We start from the raw sequence: 23,964 nt of genomic DNA, 5'->3' as shown, positions 1-23,964 counted from the left end.
TATCATGGCCTTTGCAAAAATTTAGTTTTTGTTCATAGTAATATTTAATCACTGTAAATCACACATATGCACAACTGACTCACATTGAGTGTTCAGCATTGCAGGTCATTCACAAATTAATCAGAAAACAGCCAAGTTCCACAAGTAAAGGCAGCCAGAAATCATTCTGATATATTTAATATTTTGGTAATAAACTCCAGTGCTTTAAATAGAAATATAGAAGTCCAGGTACTCACTTTTTAAAGTATCTGTTTGTTCCTGGGAAGCGCAAGTACTTTCGCATTAAATGTTTTGAAAGTAGGGGTGAGAAGTACACGCAACTCTCCCTTTAAAATGCAGGAAGCGCAGGTACTAAGCACCGGATAGTACTTGCCCATGCAAGTACTGATTAACTCTATACTAGATAACGTGCCTATAAATCTCAAAAGGAAAAGGTTACTTACCCCAGTAAGCATCTGTTTATGGTGTGTATTGGTGTAGATTCACATGATGTGCATACTCCTGCCATCTAGTGTTGAGCTCGGATGTGTGCAACTTGCTTTTCTTCAGAGAAGTCTTTGAGTCAAGAGGTATAGAGACACCACCTTTTACTTTTAATGCGCCTGGGCATCAGCTCCATTGTTAGATTGCAGGCTGCAGGGATGGTATCAATAGGAATGGAGTGTAGAGATACAGTATGAGATGACCATGCAATGAGTAAAGAAAGAAGAGCCTCTGTAATGACCAAAGGCTTCCACAGTGTGGAGGGCTGGCGCATGTGAATCTACAGTATTACATGCCATGAACAGATGCTTACAGGATAATATTTTTTTGGTTCGTGGCATGTGTAGCGGTAGATACACATTCTGCCTGAGTGATGACTACCCAGAGGACTTTGCAGAAGCCTAACAGTGTGCGTAGTACTGCTTGGCCAACATCAACTTGTTGGAATGCTAAGACACACACAATAATGCTTGGTGAAAGTGTGTGGAATGGTCCAGGTAGCTGCTTTGCAGATTTCAGCTATAGGAATGTTGCCTAAGAAAGCCACAGACGCTCTCTTTTTCAGATTAGAATGGGGTCTGGGAGGGATAAGCAAATAGTTTCGGCTTTAACATGACAGGTCTGGATACATTTGATCAACCAAAATGATATTGGTATTGTGTCTTACAGAAAGATTTTGTTTGGTCAATGTAATACATGAGGGCCCTTTTGATATCTTGTGTATGAAGAGCCCTCTCCACCACTGTCTGAGGATGTAGGAAGAACACTGGGAGTTCTATGTTTTGATTGAGGCAGAAAGAAGAGACCACCTTGGGGAGAAATTTGGGGTTTGTCCTAAGAACTACCCAATCTGCATGAACTTGGAAGAAGTGTTCTGGAAGGGTTAGAGCCTGAAGTTCACTGATACGCCTGAGGATGGTGATGGCCACTAGGGAGGCTATCTCCTAGCAAAGATACTGCAAAGGGCATGAGTAAAGGGGCTCAAGAGGGCCCATAAGTCTAGTGAGAACTAAGTAGAGATTCCACACAGGGGCGGGGTGGCACCCTGGGTGGAATGACTCTTTTCAGTCCCACCGTGAAGGCTTTAATGACTGGAACTCTAAAGAGTGAAATTTGTTCTCTGTTCTGAAGATAGGAAGTCTAATGGAGGTAAAATCAAGCCCTGACATTTGCAGGTGAAGCAGACAAACAATATCTTGGACTGCTGCTCTGAGAGATTTCATGTCCCTGGGAGTGCAGTAGTGTACAAACCATTTCCATTTAGCTGCGAGCAGGCTTATGTCGTAGGCCTGCATGCTTCCTTGAGAATGATCCTACACTCTGGAGGTAAGTTGAGGTAGACAAATTGTAAGATTTAGCAGCTTTGGTTCAGGTGTCGGAGCATGCCTTATCTCTACGCGAGAAGGTGTGGCTGGTTGGCCAGCTTCTCGTGAGACACCAGGGAGAGGGCAAAAGAGAGTGGTAAACCATGGCTGTCTTGTCCAAGTGAAGGCCACTAGGATGAGAGTGAGGGATGTTTGACAAAGCCTCTGGACTGTGGGTGGGTGTGGATAGATGGAGACAAAGCTTGGGCACTTTGTATTTTCAGCAGTAGCAAAGAGGTCTACTTCGGGGAATCCCTGACCTTAGTGGTGGAGTTCCCACTTGTGGACTTGTTGCGGCATCCTGCTAAGCAGGTTTGCAAGGTCATGGTCCACTCCAGGTAGATATTCTGCTGGTAGATTAGATGGACTTTGTGATGGATTCCTCACCACCAAATGCCTTCATTCAAAGCAGACAACTGTGGTGAGTGAGTGCCCGCCTGTTTCTGAAGGAGGCACATGGCAGCCATGTTGTCTGTGCAAATGATAACCACCTAGTGCTGAACATGAATGAGGAGCGGACTGAGTGCTAGATGAACGGCAAGCAGTTCCTGTAAGTTGCTGTGGAGACCCTGTTGATGGGATGTCCACATGCCTTTGCACAGGCAAGTTTGTGAAGGGCGCACCACACCTGGTGAGTGAGGCATCTATTGTGATGATTACCTGTGGGACTGGTTTGAGAAAGGGTCTGCCTTATAACAGATTGGTGCTGTTCTACCACTGTAGAGAGCGATGAGTGCTGCCCCATATCAACACTAGCTCCTCCTAGCGACCCTCCACTTGTGACCACTATGCAGCTAGGCAATCTTGCAACTGGCACATGTATAACCTGGCATGGGGAACTATGGCAATGCAAGAGGCCATCATGCCAAGGAGGAGCATGACCATCATTACCATAATTTGGCAATCTGACTGTAATAGAGGGAGCAATGTCTGGGAAGTCTGAACATAAGACGGGTTGGGATAGGCTTTCCAAATGACTGAATTGAGAACTGCTCCCAAGAAGGTCTGGAACGGGGGAGGGGTAAGGGGGGGTGCTGGAGGTGAAATCTGACGATGATGAAGGTAAAACCAAGATCATATAACAGGTTGATTGAATGTGTGCAAGACACTTCTGTTGGGTTGCACTCTTCATCAGCCAGTCGTCCAAGTAAGGAAAGACGTGGATGCCATTTCTATGGAGGTAAGCAGCAACCGCAGCAAGACACTTTGTAAACACCCTGGGGGCGGTGTTTATGCTGAAGGGCAGCACTTTGGACTGGTATTGCTGACTCCTTATCACAAACCTGAGATATCAGCGATATGCAAGGTGGATCAGGATGTGGATGTAGGCGTCCATCAGGTGAGGCCGGTCATGAAGTCCCATCGCTGCAGTAGGAGTGTCACAATTTGGAAGTGCTCTGACAGGATATATTAGTTGAGGGGCCTGAAGTAGAGTATGGGTCTGACGGGCCAGTCCTTTTTGGGATGAGAAAGTACAACAATTATAGTCCCTTGCAGCAGTGGGTAAGCAGGGCTGGATCTATGGCTTCTTTGTTAATGAGTGTTTCAGCGTGCTCCTGAAGAAGGCGCTGATGTCCTTGGGAGAAGCTGTGTCTACAGAGATGGATGTTTGGCAGGGTTGAGGTGAGTTCTAAGCAGTATCCGTGTCTGATGGGTAGAATCCACTAATCGGAGGTGAGCCCCTGCCAACAGGCAAAATATCCCTTTAGTCTTCCTCCGACAAGTGTAGTGTGATCGGCGGGGAGGGAGAGGGAGTCACTGCTAAGTGGAGGTGGCTGACTTGGCTGCAGCACCCTTAGCTCTGCCTCAGAGGTTGCCGGGAAGAGAAGAGGAAGCGCGCCACAGGAGGCGAGGCAGCCATCGGCTTCAGGTAAGTTCTTCTAACACCCCCACCCTTTGTTTTGTTTGGTGCTGTTGCCTTGGTTAGGAGGCAAATGCCTCGGGAAGGTGGTTCTAGAGCACCCTTTACGGTTCGATCTTAGAAAGGAACTACGTGGAGAAGGTGTTTGGAGGAATATAGCATGTTACATCACATGCTATTACATCGCGTTCCTTTACAACGCGGTCGTTACAATGACCAGTGTTGTTAGAACGCGATGCCTTTACAATGCAAGTCATTAGATCGACTTGCTCTAGGGGGCGTGCTGCACTTAGGAATAGTATAATTTACTATTCCAACTCCAGCCTGCGCAACACTAGGGAAGGTGTTGGAATAGTAAAATCATACTATTCCTTATGTTAGAGCGCCCCCTACAGCAAATCAATCTAATGACTTGCGTTGTAAAGGCATCGCGTTCTAACAACACGGTTGTTGTAACGACTGCGCTGTAAAGGAACTGCAATGTAATGACTGTGTTGTAAACGCTGTCTCCCGTTTGGAGTGCTCCCATCCCCTATTTGGTGTCCGTGTCCTTTTTTGCAGCATCTTATCAACCTGCAGTCCCAAGAGGTGCTCCTCATCAAATGCTGATGAGAAGATGCTGTTGTACCTCAGTTTTGAAACCAGAGACATGCAACCAGGCGTATCATTGAATCAGGTCACTCAAGTTAATGCCTGAGCTGCAGTGTCCAATATGTCCAGGGCACAGTGCATGATGGGGTTGGATACGAGCTTTCCTTAAGAGACAAGCTTGTGTTTCTGTCTTTTGTACTCATCTGAGAGATGCTGGAGGAGCTTCTCTATCTCATGCCAGTGAGCAACGTCATAATGTGAGACTAGCCCGATGGAGGTTGCAATTCTCCACTGGGTTGGAAACTGGGGTGTGGAGTGAGGGGTCACGCTTGCCTGCTGCATTTATCTTTCTACTCTCTGGTGGGGGAGCACTGCCAGTGACCTGTGCATTAGTATGCTTCTGCACCATATGTACCATCAGGGAGTCGTGAGTTAGTGGGTCCATATTGTATGGTAGGTCAGAGGGCGATGCCTTGTATGTGTGTGAGAGTGTATATATATATATATATATATATATATATATATATATATATATATATATATATCTATATCTATATCTATATCTATAGATATCTATCTCCAATGTCCGAAGGACCAGCACTCGGGTTAGATTAAATCCTGATTCGGATTTTATTTGTGCAAATAGAAAAACAGACGCGTTTCAGACGTAGCTTTCGTCAGTGTCGGCTCGCGTTTGGAGACGGAAGTTCATATGTACACCACATTTCATCAACATAGACGAAGGACCCAATTACGTGATTATGGTCGCCATCTTACAGTGTGCAAATCATATTGTATTTACAAAACGCTTTTTGTTTGTGTTATCTTCAAACATTTTCCATCCTAGTTCATTGTAATAAAAATCAAAGTATTGGACATTACATGATAGTCCTATATCAATCACCAAATCAAGAATTCGTACACACCAACATGATTGTTCAAAACGGATTAAATACTGATTACATATGCCCCAGTATCAACAATTTGTTAGATTCGGGTGAATCATCTCATTTCCTGAACATTTTATGTTCAGAGCCTTAAATTAAAAGCATAGGGGGGATGATTATAATGTACATATTGACAATTTGCATTATTAAGCCCTGGATGGGCTGTGATCATTATTTAGTCCTCCCTTTATATACAATTCAAGCAAATGATATGCTGCGCAAACTATACATCATTCCTCATATACATGAGTTATCAACTCTTCCCCAGCATTTAAACCATCAGACGATTTAGTCTGGAGTTCGATAATATATCTGAATTCCAGACGTCGTAAAGCTTTTTCTCTGTCTCCACCCCGATATCATTAGGGATACAATCTAGACAAAAGAATTTCAGAAGAGTTCTGTTGCTGTTATGGTGAATGGCAAAGTGGCGTGCAACGGGGTAGTTATCATCCCTATTCGCAATGGCTCTTTGGTGTTCCAGTATACGCATTTTCACCGCATTCACGGTGCTGCCAATATAACGATAGCCGCATGGACATTCTAAGCAATATACAGCATATGTTGTGGTACATGTCATAAATTTAGAGATCTTATTATGAGATTTTCTTCCAGGAACTTTGTAGGTCAAAGTTCTTTTACTGGTGCCACATGCTTTACATTTCCCACATCGGAATGAACCTTGAAGTTTCTGTAATCCTGAGGAAGAAGGTGGTTTCCTTAAATGACTTTGTACTAGTTGATCTTTTAAAGATCTTGATTTTCTGAATGTTATTTGCGGATAATCAGTTACATCATTACCTATAATGCTATCGGATTTCAGAATTTTCCAATTCCTGCACAATATAGCTCTTATTTTACTAGCTGATGATGTGTAGGTGGTGATCAGTCTCAGACATCCTGTGTCTTTCTTGTTGACACAAGTGTCTCCTAGTAGGGTCTGTCTGTCCACATTTTTAACTTTTAATTGTGCAGCCTTTAGCACTTTCAATGAATATCCCCTTGCTCTAAAACGTCTTATGCTGCTATCGGCTGCATGGTCAAAGTCCCCATCCATTGAACAGTTTCTTTTTATTCGTAGTAGCTCCCCGTATGGGATACTACTCACCAAATTTGCCATCGTTCTTTTGCCCACTACACCGGTCCAGGGAAGACATGGCTTGGCAGTTCGGGCTGGACTGTTCCCATGAGGCACAGGGTCAAGACTGATTTGCATATGGCCATGTCTAAACTGGGGTGGTGTAGTGGGCAAAAGAACGATGGATTTAACCCAGATCTCTTGACTGGGGGAGAATGTATGCATTGTCAGCATTCCGTCCATCATTTGTTTGTTGCAACGCTTTTCGCCCTAAGTGGGATGGGTATTCCCAGACGTGGGACCCGTGCTCACTACGCCACTGGAGTCAAGCTATCCTGGCTGATGACGGCTGATAGCCAGAAACCGGTCCTAGGATGCTTGATTCCGGTCCAGGGAAGACATGGCTTGGCAGTTCGGGCTGGACTGTTCCCATGAGGCACAGGGTCAAGACTGATTTGCATATGGCCATGTCTAAACTGGGGTGGTGTAGTGGGCAAAAGAACGATGGATTTAACCCAGATCTCTTGACTGGGGGAGAATGTATGCATTGTCAGCATTCCGTCCATCATTTGTTTGTTGTAACGCTTTTCGCCCTAAGTGGGATGGGTATTCCCAGACGTGGGACCCGTGCTCACTACGCCACTGGAGTCAAGCTATCCTGGCTGATGACGGCTGATAGCCAGAAACCGGTCCTAGGATGCTTGATTCCGGTCCCGGGAAGACATGGCTTGGCAGTTCGGGCTGGACTGTTCCCATGAGGCACAGGGTCAAGACTGATTTGCATATGGCCATGTCTAAACTGGGGTGGTGTAGTGGGCAAAAGAACGATGGATTTAACCCAGATCTCTTGACTGGGGGAGAATGTATGCATTGTCAGCATTCCGTCCATCATTTGTTTGTTGTAACGCTTTTCGCCCTAAGTGGGATGGGTATTCCCAGACGTGGGACCCGTGCTCACTACGCCACTGGAGTCAAGCTATCCTGGCTGATGACGGCTGATAGCCAGAAACCGGTCCTAGGATGCTTGATTCCGGTCCATGGAAGACATGGCTTGGCAGTTCGGGCTGGACTGTTCCCATGAGGCACAGGGTCAAGACTGATTTGCATATGGCCATGTCTAAACTGGGGTGGTGTAGTGGGCAAAAGAACGATGGATTTAACCCAGATCTCTTGACTGGGGGAGAATGTATGCATTGTCAGAATTCCGTCCATCATTTGTTTGTTGAGGGGGGGAGCTGAAAAACCTACCTGGTTAGCCTGCAAAACGCCGGAACACGCCATTGCTGTCACCGCCACCGCCAAGAGTCACACCGTGCCAGAGTCAGCGTCGCCGCCCCGGGACTCCATTTCCTGGCAGCACTAGCGGCGGCGCGCTCATTGAACGCAGCGCCAGCGCCTGGAGGCGCACATAAGATCAGCTGAAGGCGGCAGAGCGGGGGGAGCTGAAAAACCTACCTGGTTAGCCTGCAAAACGCCGGAACACGCCATTGCTGTCACCGCCACCGCCAAGAGTCACACCGTGCCAGAGTCAGCGTCGCCGCCCCGGGACTCCATTTCCCGGCAGCACTAGCGGCGGCGCGCTCATTGAACGCAGCGCCAGCGCCTGGAGGCGCACATAAGATCAGCTGAAGGCGGCAGAGCGGGGGGGAGCTGAAAAACCTACCTGGTTAGCCTGCAAAACGCCGGAACACGCCATTGCTGTCACCGCCACCGCCAAGAGTCACACCGTGCCAGAGTCAGCGTCGCCGCCCCGGGACTCCATTTCCCGGCAGCACTAGCGGCGGCGCGCTCATTGAACGCAGCGCCAGCGCCTGGAGGCGCACATAAGATCAGCTGAAGGCGGCAGAGCGGGGGGGAGCTGAAAAACCTACCTGGTTAGCCTGCAAAACGCCGGAACACGCCATTGCTGTCACCGCCACCGCCAAGAGTCACACCGTGCCAGAGTCAGCGTCGCCGCCCCGGGACTCCATTTCCCGGCAGCACTAGCGGCGGCGCGCTCATTGAACGCAGCGCCAGCGCCTGGAGGCGCACATAAGATCAGCTGAAGGCCGCGTCGCGGGATCGCGCGCGGGTCGGCGCCGGGGCTAAGCCCGGGCAAAGGGCGGGCCCTCTGTGGCCCTCAGTGGTCTCCTGTGGTCGGGCGGGCCATCTCCCCTTCGCCATTGATTGCACAGGTAAAAATATCCAATATGGGTAAACGTACGACCATGCCTGCTCATGTAGACCCTGTCGTACCCATCGAGCAGCCTACTTCGTTTGATACTTTGTTGGCTAATGCTTTAACCATGGTAACCAATGAAATTGCTGACACCGAAAGAAGGATGTCCATAGGATTACCAAATATTACTCCCCTATGTTCTCAATCCCCTAAGACTGCACCAAATTCGGGGCTCCCGCTCTCCCCCACAGTAATGGTTATTAAACCCACACTTCAAACTGATATACTAACCTCCATTACTGGAGTCATTAGTTCGGTTACTAACCTTGTTACTGACCATTTAGTGGAACCCGAAATGGATAAAGCACCATGCACTAACAAAACAACAAGGGAAAAACGCAAGAGAGGCCCTGTGAAAAGCGCCATAAACAAAAGAAAGCAACCAAGCCGCCGTATAAACCAACCTACTCCACAGAGCATGTGGAATAAAGTTAAAGACTGCGAAATAGTCGCACCAATTGTCATTGAGGATTTTCCGTCTCCATCATTACCAGTGAACGATGGTGTTGAGAAACTCTCTGTTTATACTTGCCGAACACAGTCTTCAGCTCTGGATAAAGCCACCTGTGAGGACTTTATGTTGCAACCTGAGGGCACTGATAATTCTACCAGTACACAGACTGAGTTCTTTGATAGAAATATTCAACCTAAACCCAATGGCAATTTGATTGAAACTATCGTGGACACAATTTTTAAACAAGTTGAAGTTCAAATAGCCAAACAATTTAATATCATTTTTAAGAGACTTGATAAAATCGAAAACCTTGTAAAAAAAGAGGAAACTAAAAGGAAAGGTATTATTAGTATAGACACCCTCCGGGGAGAGAAATTCATGGATAAGCTAGAATCACTATGTAATGACCTGAGGGAGAGGGGTTCGGCAGTCATCATAGACCCTGGCCATAGTAAGATTAAAGGCCCTATCATAGCTAAAACTGCGCCCTCCAATAGCAGCCTAGCCAATACCCCACCTGTACGGACTATTGCTCCAACACATGACCCCTCCGAGGTGGCAGGATCAGTAACGGCCAGAACTGTAAGTTCAAATGTTATGGCCACTGCTGCTCCTTTAGCTACCCCATTGACTAGGACAGGTAATATCCTGGATGGGGTAACTAATAAAGGAGGCGCACTTGAAAGAAATAGAGCTATTAATAATTTAGGGCCGCCGCTCCACCTACCCCCAGAAGCCTGCCCATATGTCTTGGTTCTAGCAGGTGTCCCTGCCCTTAAAGAAGGTCAAAGTGAGTCATGGGCACAACTACACAACAAATGCATAGATTGGCTGACCAAACACAAAGGAGCAAGATGGGACATTTCTAATGAGATCATATCAACCCGTCGGGTGAGCTGGGTGGGCCAACAATACAAAAATATCAGTGGAGACTGTATTGTGATCAATTTTAGACATCCAAATTCCGTAAGATTCTTTATGGATACACATAATACTCACGCCAGCTTGCCCACTGCTATAACCCTTCTTCCATTGGGTTATTTTTATAGGCCCCTCCATAGACTACCCCAATCAGTTTCTACTACCTTTCCTCTATCTAATAGATTTTCCGCCCTATCTGATTTGGGAAGTCTAGATTGACCACCACCAACATCTCTCATTATACCGGATGAGTCCATTAGCACAGCCCCATTGGAAATGGCAAATCCTATTTGTATCCCAAAATTATGCCCAGGTAGATTAGTACCCCCACATGCAGAATGCCCCGACCGTCCTGTAGCCCCCCTTTCTTCTGTCAATGTTCTACCGGCTGATACTTTAAGCGTCATTAGCTGGAATATTGCTGGGCTTACAGGCAAGATGAAAATTAAAGAATGGGTCACATGGATAAGTGATTTTGATGTGGTAATGTTGCAGGAAACATGGAGTACACGTGCCCAATTACTGGAGGGCTTTTTCTGTCATAATTTTACCGTACCACGCCCTGCCATGGGGCGTCCTAGTGGCGGTCTATCTATCTGGGCAAAAATTTCCAAGGATGTGAAAATCGAACCACTACATGTGGTTAGTAAATATTTGATAGCTGTAAAATATGTTGCAAGGTTAAAGATTTGTTTTATAAACTTTTATAATAATGATTTCGTTAAACATCCTAACCCCACATTTTTAGAATTGTTTAATTTTATCGATGAAATTGCGGATGGAGAAAAGTATGGCCGATTTGATGGTATTTGCGTAGGTGGAGATTTTAATGCTCACATTCATCCTACATCCCCACCCTGCAGACGAGGCTCTGAATTACTGGACTTACTTTATAGTAGGGATTTAGATGATGTAATGGGTTATAGTGGAATTCCTAAGGAAAATGTACCGGTTCCCACTTACATTGGCCGTGGTTGTTCTACAACTATTGACTATATGTTCACCTCTTCCCTCCTTAGTGGAGTGTTATTTAATTCTGAGGTTGTCAGTAGTCCATATAGTGACCATCTGCCAATTGTAATCTACCTTAAATCCATCAAAAGACCCATAGGCCCGCACGAGGTTGGAGCCTCAAACATTACTGTATCTACAGATAGGCTCAGGATCGTATGGAGAGGGATCGACAATAAAGAGATTTTAGCTAACGTGATTAGGAATAACCCTCTATTGATCTCTAATTGCCTAACACTCGATGGCCCCGATATAATTAAGTCCTTTTGTGATTTATGCGCAGCCATAAAAAGGGCAATTTCCAAACCTCTGAAGGAACAGAACATAAGCAACCATAGATGGTTTGATACTAACTGCTCGAGGGCTAATAGAGAACTTAGAAAGGCCTTGGAAGCCAAACCTCGAGATGTGCCCCTTGTCAGATCATTACGCCTTAGATATAAGCATGCATTAAAAGTAAGATCTGAGGAGCTATTAATAAGTCACTGGGACAATCTGACAAAAACTGCTGCCCTAAAAGACTCGACAGGGTTCTGGAGAGAAGTAAAGAATCTAAGAGCCCTGGGCAGCAACATTACCCCGATAAACTGCAACATCACAGGTGACCTATGGGTCACTCACTTTTCAAAGCTTTATGCTGCAGTCGGAGACCCAACTGAGGATATTTTCCCCGATGGTACTATAGCGATAACACTAGAGGAGGTGGAGGAGGCCATTGCCAATAGTGCTGGTAATAAGGCCCCTGGGCCGGACGGTCTGTCCATCGACCAGATTAAATCGAATACTTGCTTTTGGGCCCCCTTACTCTGCAATCTTTTTAATAACTTGAGTAAGAAGTTCATCCCCTCGACATGGTCTAGTAGCACCATTGTACCTATTTTTAAAAAAGGAAATAGGATGGATCCGGGGTGTTATCGACCAATATCACTGATCGATAACACCCTGAAGGTCCTCGGAAGGGTTTTATTTAATAAAATCAGCTCCTGGGCAGACGAGAACTCCATTATCCACCGTTGTCAGTTGGGTTTTAGGAGTAAACTAGGCACGGTGGAACAATGTCTGAACCTTAATCTCCTTATGGCCAAGTATACACGGGCTAAACAATCCCCTTTATATTTTGGCTTTATGGACTTAAGCTCAGCATTTGATTTTGTAAACCGTTCTCGCTTATGGTCCATTCTTTTAAATTATGGTTTGGATGAAGCCTTAGTCCACTTTTTGGCCAACCTCCATCGCAATTTGAAAGCCCGCGTACGAATAAACAATGAAGGCGAGGTCTCAAATGATATTTTAATTGGCAAGGGGGTGAGACAGGGCTGCGTCTTGGCCCCCCTGCTTTTTATATTATATATTAATGAACTGTCCAATTCTCTATGCAATCTGACCAAGGATGTTCCCATTATTAACAAGAAACTCATCCCGGCGTTACTCTACGCAGATGATGCGGTCCTTATGGGCCGCACCCCGAATGCTCTGCGTATTTTAATTTCGGGATTTGTTAACTATATGGCTGATTTAGGTTTGTGCACTAATTTTAATAAATCTTTTATAATGACCTGCGGTCCCAAGAATTATAAAATTTCAAAGATTACGATAGGTCAAAACACTCTAAAAAGCACTTGCACTTTCCCCTACTTGGGTCTGTTATTTTCTAATAGCGGTTCATGGCAACCCCATGTTGCAATGGGGAGAAATAAACTTTCCAAATCTATTAACTCTGTTACCTCTCTTCACCAACCCCGTCAGGCCGATGTTGTTTCAAGCTTACTACAAGTTTACCGGAATCAATGTCTCCCAACTGGAACGTATGGAGCAGAAGTCTGGGGATTTTCAAATTGCTCAGAATTACAAAGAGAAGAGAATAGATTTTGCCGGAAGATCCTGGGGGGAGTTATTAGTGCACCGACCTTCGTATGCCACAATGAATTAAAATTGCATTACATTGAGGATTTTATAAGAGCCAGACCTGCATTATTTTGGTTAAGGATTTGGCAAAACCCAGCAGCCTCCCTTTCCCGTGAGATCATTATGGATTGCTTGCAAAGCGAGAATTCGAGTCTAATCCCATGGATAAATGCGGTAGAAAGGAGCCTTGTGAGCATCAATTATGGTCACCTATTCTCAAACCCCGACCAGATTGACTGCTCCCATAAAAATTTAGTGAGAAGGGCACTCTACCAACATTTCCATAATGAGAGGGAAAGAGTGGACACACTGAAACAATCCACAATAAACTACTTAATGATCCGGGAATTACATACTGAATCTCTGATGTTACCCCAGCCCTATTTACGAAAAAAAATGGGCAGGTGGAACAGGATTTTATTATTTAGATTCAGGGACAGGAGCATTGTAAATCTTATCTGCTTCCCACTGGGCTACACTAAAAATCTGTCAAAATTAAACTGCCCTTGTGACCTTGGTGGTACTCAGAGTATGCTCCATTTTATTTTTGGCTGCGGGTTTTACAGGAAATATACAAAGTATTACCTAATCCCTTATTGCAGGAAATACAATCTGACTGATCACAATCATGCTTTTAGACACTTTTTAATGCTTGAATCAGATGAATTAATTTTTAGAGTTACTGGCTTCCTCAATGCAATTGTACGTTCACGCAGGTCCTTGAAAATCGAGTAATTTTATTTTGTATCTTGCACATCCAAACCTAATTTACATACATTTAATGCTTTGCACCTGTTTACATATGCATTTTTGCACTTTGAAGCCTAATTTGCACAAACTTAACGTACTATACTAGTTTACATATGCATTTTGCACTTTAAGGCCTAATATGTATAAACATAATGCAACATGTCTGCCTTGCTTCTATAAAACCAGAGGTTACATCTCAGCATATTTTTATATTTTGTATGTATATGCATAGCTTAGTAAGAAAGTATATTTGTATTTTATTTGTTGTTTTTGTAAGTCATATTTTTTGTTACCTATTATAAATAGTGGCCCGAAATTGAAGTATCAAACTGTGTATTTTAACTTGGATCTTGTGCTTTTATGGATGATCTTTTGAAATCCGAATAAAGTCTATTTGAATTGAATTGTTTGTTGAGTACGTATTACCAGCAGTCTTTATTGCTTGGCTCTTCTGTGTTGCTGTGTGTTTTAATCCTATAACATTGTTTAGTCATATGCACAAGTTACTTACATTTAGTAACTCTCTTTGTGGTGGATAATCTATCTAACTTCATATTCCTCACCTTCTGAATATCTCTAAGCGCCAGTTTATATCCAAACTTTTAAAGCAATTGCTCTTGAGTACTGGTGAAAGGTGCCATTGGGTTACTTGGTGGCTGGTACCACCCTCGAAACCGAAGGTGCAAAGCAGCTTCTAGGCAGTGCAACTGCATGCTTATATCATTTATCTTCTACATTTCTGCACTCTCAGACACAGATCAACCTTGACAGAGTGGAGGAGGCGGCTTGCTGACTAAATAGGGACCTTTAAAACAGGAGTCTACACCACAGAACAGAGAGGAGGGAGGCAAAGGAATCTGCGGTTCAATAGAGTATCCACCGGAAACATAGAAAAAAAGACTAGGTTTTTAAGTTTTGTCAGATGAATAACCAATTTCTTGAGACTGTCTTTGTAGACCGCTCCAAAACAGTGACTTTCATTATTTAAGTAGTGAAAATTGTTTGCGAAAAAAGCAGCATAGGCAAACAAGTGTTTCACGACAAGTTGCTTCATCAAGGCCAAAAGGTTATTTAACAATAACCGAATTTCACTGTGGCACAAATAGTGAAGACATATCCCAGGGTAATATACAATTATAGTGTGTTGCAGGTGACAAAGCAAATTGTAGACAGAACTTATTCATATGCATACGTTTTTTAAGGCAAAATACCAATCAGAAGATGCAGGTGCCGTAACAGTGATATAAACCATTGTGAAATGGCATGATAACCGGTAACTTCTCGAGTTGAAGAAAGACTTTCGCCAGACACAGTGTAGCCTAACTTAAGTAACTTTCTTCTAATGGCTACTTCTAACTGCAAATTCCTCACCTTTTGAATAGCTATCTAAGAAGTGCCTCCCTAAAGGAGGAGGATTTGAAGGGTGCAGATACGACTGCCCAAACGGCGGTAGTGCCTGATGACTGTACGCACAGATACCCATGTGGCAGCCTGGCTAAGGTCCAGTACTGGTACACCCCTTGCCAATGAAGTCGAAGCAGTTTTGACCCACTGGTAGCACCTTCATGGCCAGGGCATAGTATGTCTATATACACAGGATAATCCACCTGGACAAGATAAGCTTCTGTTCTGCCCTCCCTTTCTTATGTCGGGCAAAGCCCATGAAAAGCTGGTTTGTTCTTCCTTGTATACTTGATGACAAACAGATGCTCTCCTTGGATTTAGCTAGTGAAGCCTTTCCCCTTCCTCAGAGGTATGTGGTGGAGAGAAAAAGGCATAGAGGATGATGGACAGACTAACATGGGAAGGCAATACCAAATTGTCAGAAGGTATTTTACGTGATTTACCCTGACAGAGCATGGAGCTCACTGACTGGGCACAGAGATAATTGTGATAAACACAGTCTTGAAGGTGGGCAGTTCTAGACAACAGCTGAGCATGTGTTCAAAGGACACGTACATCAGGAATTTGAGGACCAAGTTAAGGTCCTATTGAGGCACAATGAAAGGCGTTGATGGGAAAATCTACGCGAGTCCTTTTCTAAAGTGCATCACAACTGGCATACTTGAACAATGAAGGCTGATCAGATAGAAAAAAAAGTGAGATGGGACAACATATAACCCTCAACTGTGCCCAACTGTGCCCAAAGCAAAGCCTTCCTTGGCTAAAAATATGGTGAATAACAGAACATCAGATAAGTTGGCCTGCACAGGATCAAGCAGGCAGTCCCCACAACAGTCCCCACATTTCATCCAGCAACCCAAATAGCTGGCTTTCTAGCCGCAAGTATCACATTCACTACCTCAGCAGAATGATCAAACTCAATAAGGTGTTGCCGCTCAATCTCCATGCATGGAGGCATGGGCTGTATATAATACAGGTGTAGGATCTTGTCCTGTTCCTGAAGGGCCGCCTCAAGAGGTAGAGGGACCAGAGGGCAAATTCTCACACTCAATAGAGCAAGGGACCACACTCTCCTGCCTCAATCCAGAGCTATCAAGAGAAGTTTAGCCTGGACTGCCCTGATTTTCAGAAATCAGTGTTGTGCCTAGTGAAAGTAGGGATTCCACTGCAAGGCCCGCATGTGCCAGCAGACATGAGGGTCCAGGATGATGCATGAGGCCAAGAGTACGCTCGGCCTCAGACCCATCCACGCCAGAACCCAGGATTGAGCCCAAAACATCAGGATGATATCCCGAAAGTCCCAGGCTCATTGTATGGGTGGGAATGCCACCATGTCTAGGATGCACCCCATAAAGTTAATCCTCTGTGCAGGCATCAAATAGGATTTCGGCTGGCTGATAAAAACCCCACAGATGAAAGAAGGGTGACCATCTTCTGGTAGTAGTCCCCAATGAGAAGCCAGTATTTAAACAGCCAGTCACGGAGGTACAGGAATACAACCACACCCAACATGCAAGTATGGCCTATCTTTTCCTTTAGCAGCATTTATATCAGCACATCACTTTTTCTTTATATGATTATCTTGTTTCTGATGGCACATACTTGGTGGGTCATTTACGCCTTTAATAACATTGTTCTCACATTAGTGAGTCTGCATAGTGCACAATACTTATTACACTTTGAATGGCTTTCTACGTATCACTTTGACATTCTATGCATTTGATTCTTAAACATTATATGTCCAGTGGAGTGACTGACCAACAATATTTTGAAAATAGGAGTACATACATATCCCCATGTCTTTTGCCTTCACAGTCCAGAGGAATACTTTTCAGATGAAACCCGAGTTGGCTTTGCCAGTTTCATCTAAATCAATTATGTCTTGTGGATGAATGACAATATAGGAGGATTGTGTATATTTTCTGTCTGATGTTAAAGTTCCAACAATAGTTAATATATTGCCAGAAACAAGTGCATTATACCAAAGTTATAAATAAAAAGTTTTTTTCTGTCTCTCTGAATTACAAATGACTATCTTTTTTCAAATGTTTGTGTGCTCCAGACATTAGTGCTACATTTTAGGATTCATTGCTTAGGCAGTGGACTTCTTTGCATCTCATGGTAGAAGGGGTGAAGTCTGTAACAGCACTGTGTAATATTGTTCCCATTAGTGACCCTACTTCTAGGGAGGTATATTGTGCGATTGTCAGTTTTTCCAATGCTGCCTTTTAAAAAAAAAAATAGAACTCTGCAGCCAACAACTGCAAAAGAGACACTTTCCTCAGTAGGCGGAAGACGTCCCTGAAGTCTAGACCACTAGCATTTTGTAAATCCAGGTATAGTCCAGTGTAAGGCTAATGAAAGGGGGGTAAGTTGTCTGCCCTCTCATTGCTGTCATCATGTTGAACATTTTAAAGGCCTTTAACTGCTTTTGAATCCAAGCCAAAGAGGGCTTCTAGACTTCGGCAGTACTAGCGTCGAGGCAGAGTATGAGGATCATACATGGTTGGAGACTGAGCTTTGGTTATCTCATAGTAAGACATGTGTTTAGCTTGAGCCGATGTCTTCTCTGGACCGAAAATAGGCATCTCAACTGAATCTATAGCGGCGTGCTGAAGTAGGCACCGGTATGGCTTGAGGAGCCAGAGTGTAGCAAGGAGCCGAGAGGAGACCTAGCGAGGTCAGTATGTAATGGTGGCGCACCCACCGGCAGAGAGGCAAATGGAAGCCCCAATGGCCCGCTTAGGGCCTGAAAGTACTCCAGTTGGAGAGGGCGTTGTCTTGAAAAGCGGCAGCATGGCCACTTTGAAGGCTGCTATCTGATGAGGGTTCGACGACCGTCCAGGAAACTTGAGACCAGCCTGGTGATAGCCTCAGAGTCAGACAACACCTGCAAAGCTGTACCTTTGAAATGTTGCAGCTTCTCCACTGAATGGCAGTGGTGCGAGGGAGACAAGTCCCACTTGGCCTTTTTGCACTTATGGCAAAACTTGCATTTTGACTTACCAGACAACTTGGAACAGGTGTGGCCCTTGGACTTAGAGCACAAGTGGGTCTATAATTTTGACTGTGATTCATCCTCCTATATGTGATTTGCAAGTTTAAGTTCTTCTTCCCATTCCCTGATCTCCTTCAGATGCCTCAGGGAGTATTTACCACACGGCTTTTAGTCATGACTGGAACCTAGACATTACAGGCAAATATTATGTGGATGCATGACCAGCATTTGCTTCCTGCAGTCTCCGCACAGGATGAGAGTCTGTGGTCTTGGGAAGGGGGCGGCAGAGGTGACATTCTTTTTGGCGCACTGTTGAGATTCAGGAGAATTTTCTTTAGTGGTTGGTACAACCAACAAAGTTAAGAGCGGAGCTTGAATCTACACCGTGGGGCAAGAAAGCAGGAGCTGATGTAAGCATGTCAGGGTGGCATCTAAATGCTGCTTGTGAAAGAAATATGAGGCCACTGCGAAGCTTGATTGCAGCACTCACTTTCAGGTAGGTGACCGCAACTGTTTGAAAAAACCGGATCAAACCTGGTGCGTGGGAATATTCAAAAGGCGAAGAACCTATGTTTAGAAGTATCCGTTGGACTTTATTTATTTCGTTTTTGCTTTTATTTTAACAGTTTGCTATATTTTATTGCCGTCAGTTAGCTGGATGTGCCTGAGATAACATTAACACTGTACAGACGTATACCTAATTTCATATTTAACTCCAGTAATATTATTGTTATACTTCCTCCCTCTACATAAAATGCAAAGGTCAGGTTAAGCACCATTCATTGGGGAGTAATATAGGACCAGATTAAAGAGGTGGCTACCATTTGTGAGGTCCAGCAATGCCGCTGTGGTGGAGCAGTCCAGCTTCACCAACCTCAAAACTTCTACATAATATTAATATTTTGTACAGCACTCCATGTCAGATAGTAACAAGCATTGGTCTGATGGCACATTATTGATAAACATTTGCAGATTTCAGAAATGTGTATAGTGCAATGACTTTAGGAAACAGGCGCCTATTTTCTACGCTTCATATCAATTTATTCTAGCTTGGAGTTTCAGAGGAAAATTCTACAGTTTCACATCTTTAATTGTATAGGACATGCCTAAACTATGCCTACGTGTGAAGCCTTTTAAAAACTTGTGATAGTAACACAGGTTCTACAAGCATATGTAAATCCATGACTTCGGGGGACAAGGCTAACTAAAGGTTTCATTCAAATGGGATAAACTTGCTTTGTGTAATAACTAGTGCAATTAATCAAACTACATGTGTCATGCTCCTATTTATCTCCCCTATCTACTCCATTTGATGCCACCGTCTGTAAAATGTGTATGACTGTTGTGAGTTTCAAGCAGCAAAGATTAAGTTATCATCCCTAGCAAAATATAAATGAATGACCCCTGTATCTGCAAATAAGGAGTAAGAAAGAAGAACAAAATGAATCTACTTGGGTTTCGACAAAACATGCTGAGTGAGTGAATCTACTGATAAGGTGGATATCACAAACAAATATATTTGGTGCAGTTTCTCAATAATCTGCAGTTTGAGTTGCCAGTCTCCTATTAGCCGGAGTTATAAGAGGAAGGTTATTGCAAGAGCATAGGGCATCAGTATGACAAAGGGGAGTGTTGCAGTATTTTAAGAAATTGCAACGAGAAAGATAAGGAGAGAACTGCAAACATGCTATGTTCATTTGTAGGATAAAAAGACATGGAGTACAAAATAGAAATAGGTGAACGTAGCAACACAACCTGACATTGCACACTTTAAAAGCAAATGCAGCTGGACCTGAAACATAGCCCAAGAGAAGCCCCATTAATTCAATGATACAAAAAAAACCACAAATCATCATTGCAGACGGCATTTCAGTTCCCAAGCTCACCTGGAAAGGCTGGAATTTGCAGGGGAAGCTGTTGTCTGGGAGAAAGGAAACATCTCCATCCAGGAAAAGGTTCACAATATGCAAAACACTTCGAGCTGCTAAACTGAAGTCAAGTGAACAAAAACACCATTAGGTAAAAGATTACCATACTTTACATCTAGCAACTGGTGCTCAGCTACATTGGATCTGCATCATACTTCACTCATTAGTCAGCTGCCTTGGCACATCACCCAGTTTTCAGCATTACTCGTTTGATTAGCAAAACAAAACCAATGTATCCATTAATCATCTGAGCCTATTCAGTGCAACAGCCAAGTCCCACCCCCATCTTTTATCGGCTCTTTAACCTCAGCACAAATTCCTTATCATGTAATTGTACATTTAAAAGGTTGGTAGGAAGAAGGCCTAAGAGCCTTCCTGATCGTACTCACTCTGGACTTAGGTGGCTGCAGGTGGCACTTATCACTGGACCCATTGCAGTTAGAATACTCTCTTCCAAGAGGATGCAAATTGTCGAGTTTGACTCTTTTGCTGAAAGAATTCATAATAAACAAAGCATTAAAACACAATACATGCATATAATAGCAAACTATTAGGCAGTGCTGAGAGAGCTAGGAATTACAAAGGGGCACACATAGAACTTTTTTTAAAGTGGTATGTGCCACATAGGCAGCTTCTTAAGGAATGCACGAGAAATTGTAATGAAAATATTGCATTTATGCTCAGCAACTAGTCCTGTACAAACAGGTGGTTTACAACAAAAAAGGGATGTAGTCATCTCAGCCCCTCAAAAAGCCTGTGTGAGTGAGTATGGCTAATCACTATTTGAGGCGATAAGAAAAACATCTAAAGCAGATGACTTTTGTCAAGAAGGCGTTAAAAGCGATAGATAGATCTCAGTTCCTCAGTGCAAGTCAACAGAATTTCTGCAGCCTGTTGTTTGATCAATTTCTGAGGAATGGATCTGAGCAGGCAAGAAAAGAAGGAAAGATGCAAGATGGGCTATCCACTTCACAATTTCACAACGCCAAGGTCCATTTCCTTAGAAATGGATTTGAAAAGTACAGACGATCCTTCATGATTGCCAGAGTTGCAAACAGATCCAAACATCCAACAACTGTGTAAATATCCAATAAATTACAACACTGTTACATTGACACATGGTAAGGGGTTGTTTAATATTTAGATGGCTCCCCCAGACCTGGAAACCAGTTCCTGCCGACCTACGAAGAAGGACGAAGAAGACGGCGTGCAGCGAAACCTGAAGAAGCCTACTGACTTAGTATGAGGAAGACTGCCTGCTCTTTGAAAAAGACCAGAACTCCTGAGGACAGCGGATCCATTCCCAGGAAACCTACACAAAGGACTCTGGTGCTCTCTAAAACCGCAAGTCCTGCCCACTCTGCCACCGCCGCCTCCGGCCCTTGTTCAGATGGATTACTGATCCAGAACAGGTTCGCCAGCGATCTTTACCTTAAGTCCAGCTTTGGCTGACTCCTCCTGGACTCCACGACGACACATGAAGACTGAATCCAGAGGCTCCCCTGACCGGCTCCAGTAAGAAGAAAGACTCTGCCGTCAAAGGACACCCCTGCACCCGAAGCCCATGGGCCTTGGTGAGCTGAATCAACAGTGCCCCTTTGACCCTCAACTTACCTCTGTGGTCGCTGGTTTCCTCCGTGCAGCCTCCAGTGCGCCGTCTGCCGCCTGTTTGTCCATCCGAGTTTCCCCACTGAAAAGCATTGGGCGCCCGACGCTGAATTTGCACCCTGCACCTGGCTGCCCCTGTGCCACTAGTGGTGTAGCACTGCTGCTGCTTTGTGACACCCCTGTGATTGCTCTAACCCCCAAAACTTATCGCTGCAATGGATCAACTTACCTGCAAGCAGTGTGGCTTCAAATATCCCCAGTCTCCACTGAAACGTATTGGGCACAGCTCCGAATTTGACCTCTGCACCAGCCGCCCCAGTGCTGGTGTAGACTTTGTGTTTACCTGAACTTTGCCCTCTGCTAATCTTAAACTCTGACTGGAACTGTAAATTGGGTACTTACCAGTGAAACCGCATTGTTGTTTTTGTCCATGGGATAACATTGAACTGTTTGAAAATTGCACTAAGTGTTGACTTTTTTTTTTTTTTAAACTTGTTTTTATTTTATTCATTAGTAGCAGTACAACACAGCAATCGAACACGCAGTTTTCCATAATGACGAGCCAGTCAGTAGCCAATGATAAAGACAAATTTGCAGATACCAGTTCCACAACAGTGCACAGCTTCAATATCCACCACCCCGCTCCCATACCTCTGGGCCCCCCCACTTTAGTCGGAGTCTGAGGCATCATCGTCAGGATATGAGGACGGGTCACAGATGCCACCTCTGTAGTTATTCCACGCCCCCCATACTGTACTCCATTTACGAGGGCAGCCCCGTCTAACAAAGGCCGACCTCTCAGCAAACATGGCCTCGTCCATGTCCGTTCCCCATGTAGTGAGTCTCGTCAATTCCTCTGTCCCCCATTTTTGAGCTATGCTGCGTTTGGCTATCATTATCCCTAGCGTGGCCCAGCCCTGCGCCGGGCGCGAGAGGTCATTAGGTTCCCATATATTCAGCAGGCAGCGTCTGGGTTCTGGCACCAGCGGGACTCCCCCCGACTGTGACATCACCCCCTTCCAGTACTCCTGGAGTATGGGGCATTCCCATATGGTATGGAAGAAGCTTCCCACCTCCCCGTAGCCGCGCAAGCAGAACGGATGTGTCGCACTGCCTATACTGTGCAGAGTGTGCCTGGTGTAATAGGAGCGGTGTAGGATGCGGAGCTGTACCAGCCGGAGCCTCGATGGTATACCCGCCTCCCGCGGCGAAGCCAACGCCTCCCGCCACTCCGGGTCATCAAATTCCCCCCACATCACGGGACCATTTCTCACGGAGAGGGCCCATTGGGTCTGGCAGGTTGTTGATCAGCTTGTGGTATGTAAACGATGTGGCCCTTTTCGGCATATAATCCATTAATAACCGGTCCTCCAAGGGCGATGCCTCTGTTACCGCCACACCTGGTGTTAACCGTGCCAGCAAGGCGTGTTTGATTTGCGTGTATCGGAACTACTCGGAGGGCGCCAGCTCATACTGCTGTTGGAGACGTTCAAATGCAATAATGTCATTCTTGTGCCACATGTCGCCAATCGTAGAGATCCCGATAGTGCCCCTGCTGTTTCTGAGCCTCCCAAGTTGTTTTGTGTCCCACAGAGGTGTGAGTTTGGTCAAGACCCCGCGCCACCCTAACTTGGCCTGCGCAGCATGCCAAATGGCAACAGTCTGTCTAAGAGGGCCGATGAGCGCAGGAGTCAGTTTACCATCGTACAGGGTTGTCAACACACCTCGCTCTCCCAGTAGGTCCCTATCTGCTTTGAATGCCGGGTCTGTATGCGGAACATGGAGCCACTGGTTAATTACTTTTAGCTGCGCTGCCCAATAATAAAGCTGAATGTCTGGAAGCGCTATCCCTCCGTCATACCAGCCGCGAGTTAATTTGGACTGCGCTATACGCTGTGGTCTGCCACCCCACAGAAGGGTAGTCACCTGTGCCGCTATTGCGCGGAAGTAATCCGGCGGTATGCGACACGGTGTGTTTTCCAGTATATATACGAATCGAGGCAGGGCCATCATTTTAAATAGGGCAGCTTTCCCCAGCAACGTGAGCGGCAGCGTACCCCAGTGACGCACATCGCACTTGAGATGGTCTAGTGGGGGTTGCAGATTCAGTTTTAGAAAGTCCGCGGGGTTTGCCGTGACGTGGATACCCAGATACTTAAACGACCCCGTTGCTGTCTGTAACGGGCAGTTCACGGGGAGCCGAGGAGAAGGGCCGCACAGCACATAGAGCACCGATTTTGACCAGTTGATAGTATAGCCAGACGCTCTCCAAAGGATTTCACAAATGTTAAGTAGTGCGAGGATTGAGCGCCTCGGGGAAGACAGATAGAGCAGCACGTCATCCGCGTAAAGGGAGATACGGTCCTCCCAGTCATTTGTCCACTTAAGTCCCCGTATCTGGGGTTCCCAGCGGATCCAAGCCGCCAAGGGCTCCAGCACCAGG

At 45.2% G+C, this 23,964-nt stretch overlaps 1 protein-coding gene across 1 annotated transcript in view; it reads right to left on the bottom strand.

The window, feature by feature from the left end:
• The window catches only part of MMS19 (MMS19 cytosolic iron-sulfur assembly component), a 498,998-nt gene that overhangs the window by 110,893 nt on the left and 364,141 nt on the right, over positions 1-23,964 (bottom strand). Inside the window, exons 20-21 of the mRNA XM_085606380.1 lie at positions 20,303-20,402; positions 19,872-19,974 (exon numbers count right to left, since the gene is read on the bottom strand). Of these exons, the coding sequence (XP_085462506.1) occupies positions 19,872-19,974; positions 20,303-20,402 (203 nt within the window). The remainder of the gene's footprint in view (positions 1-19,871; positions 19,975-20,302; positions 20,403-23,964) is intronic.

This window comes from Triturus cristatus, chromosome 1_2 (assembly GCF_964204655.1).
Source record: "Triturus cristatus chromosome 1_2, aTriCri1.1, whole genome shotgun sequence".
Lineage (NCBI taxonomy): Eukaryota > Metazoa > Chordata > Amphibia > Caudata > Salamandridae > Triturus > Triturus cristatus.
Note: the sequence above shows the minus strand (reverse complement) of the source record. Positions and strands in the feature narration are given on the sequence as shown.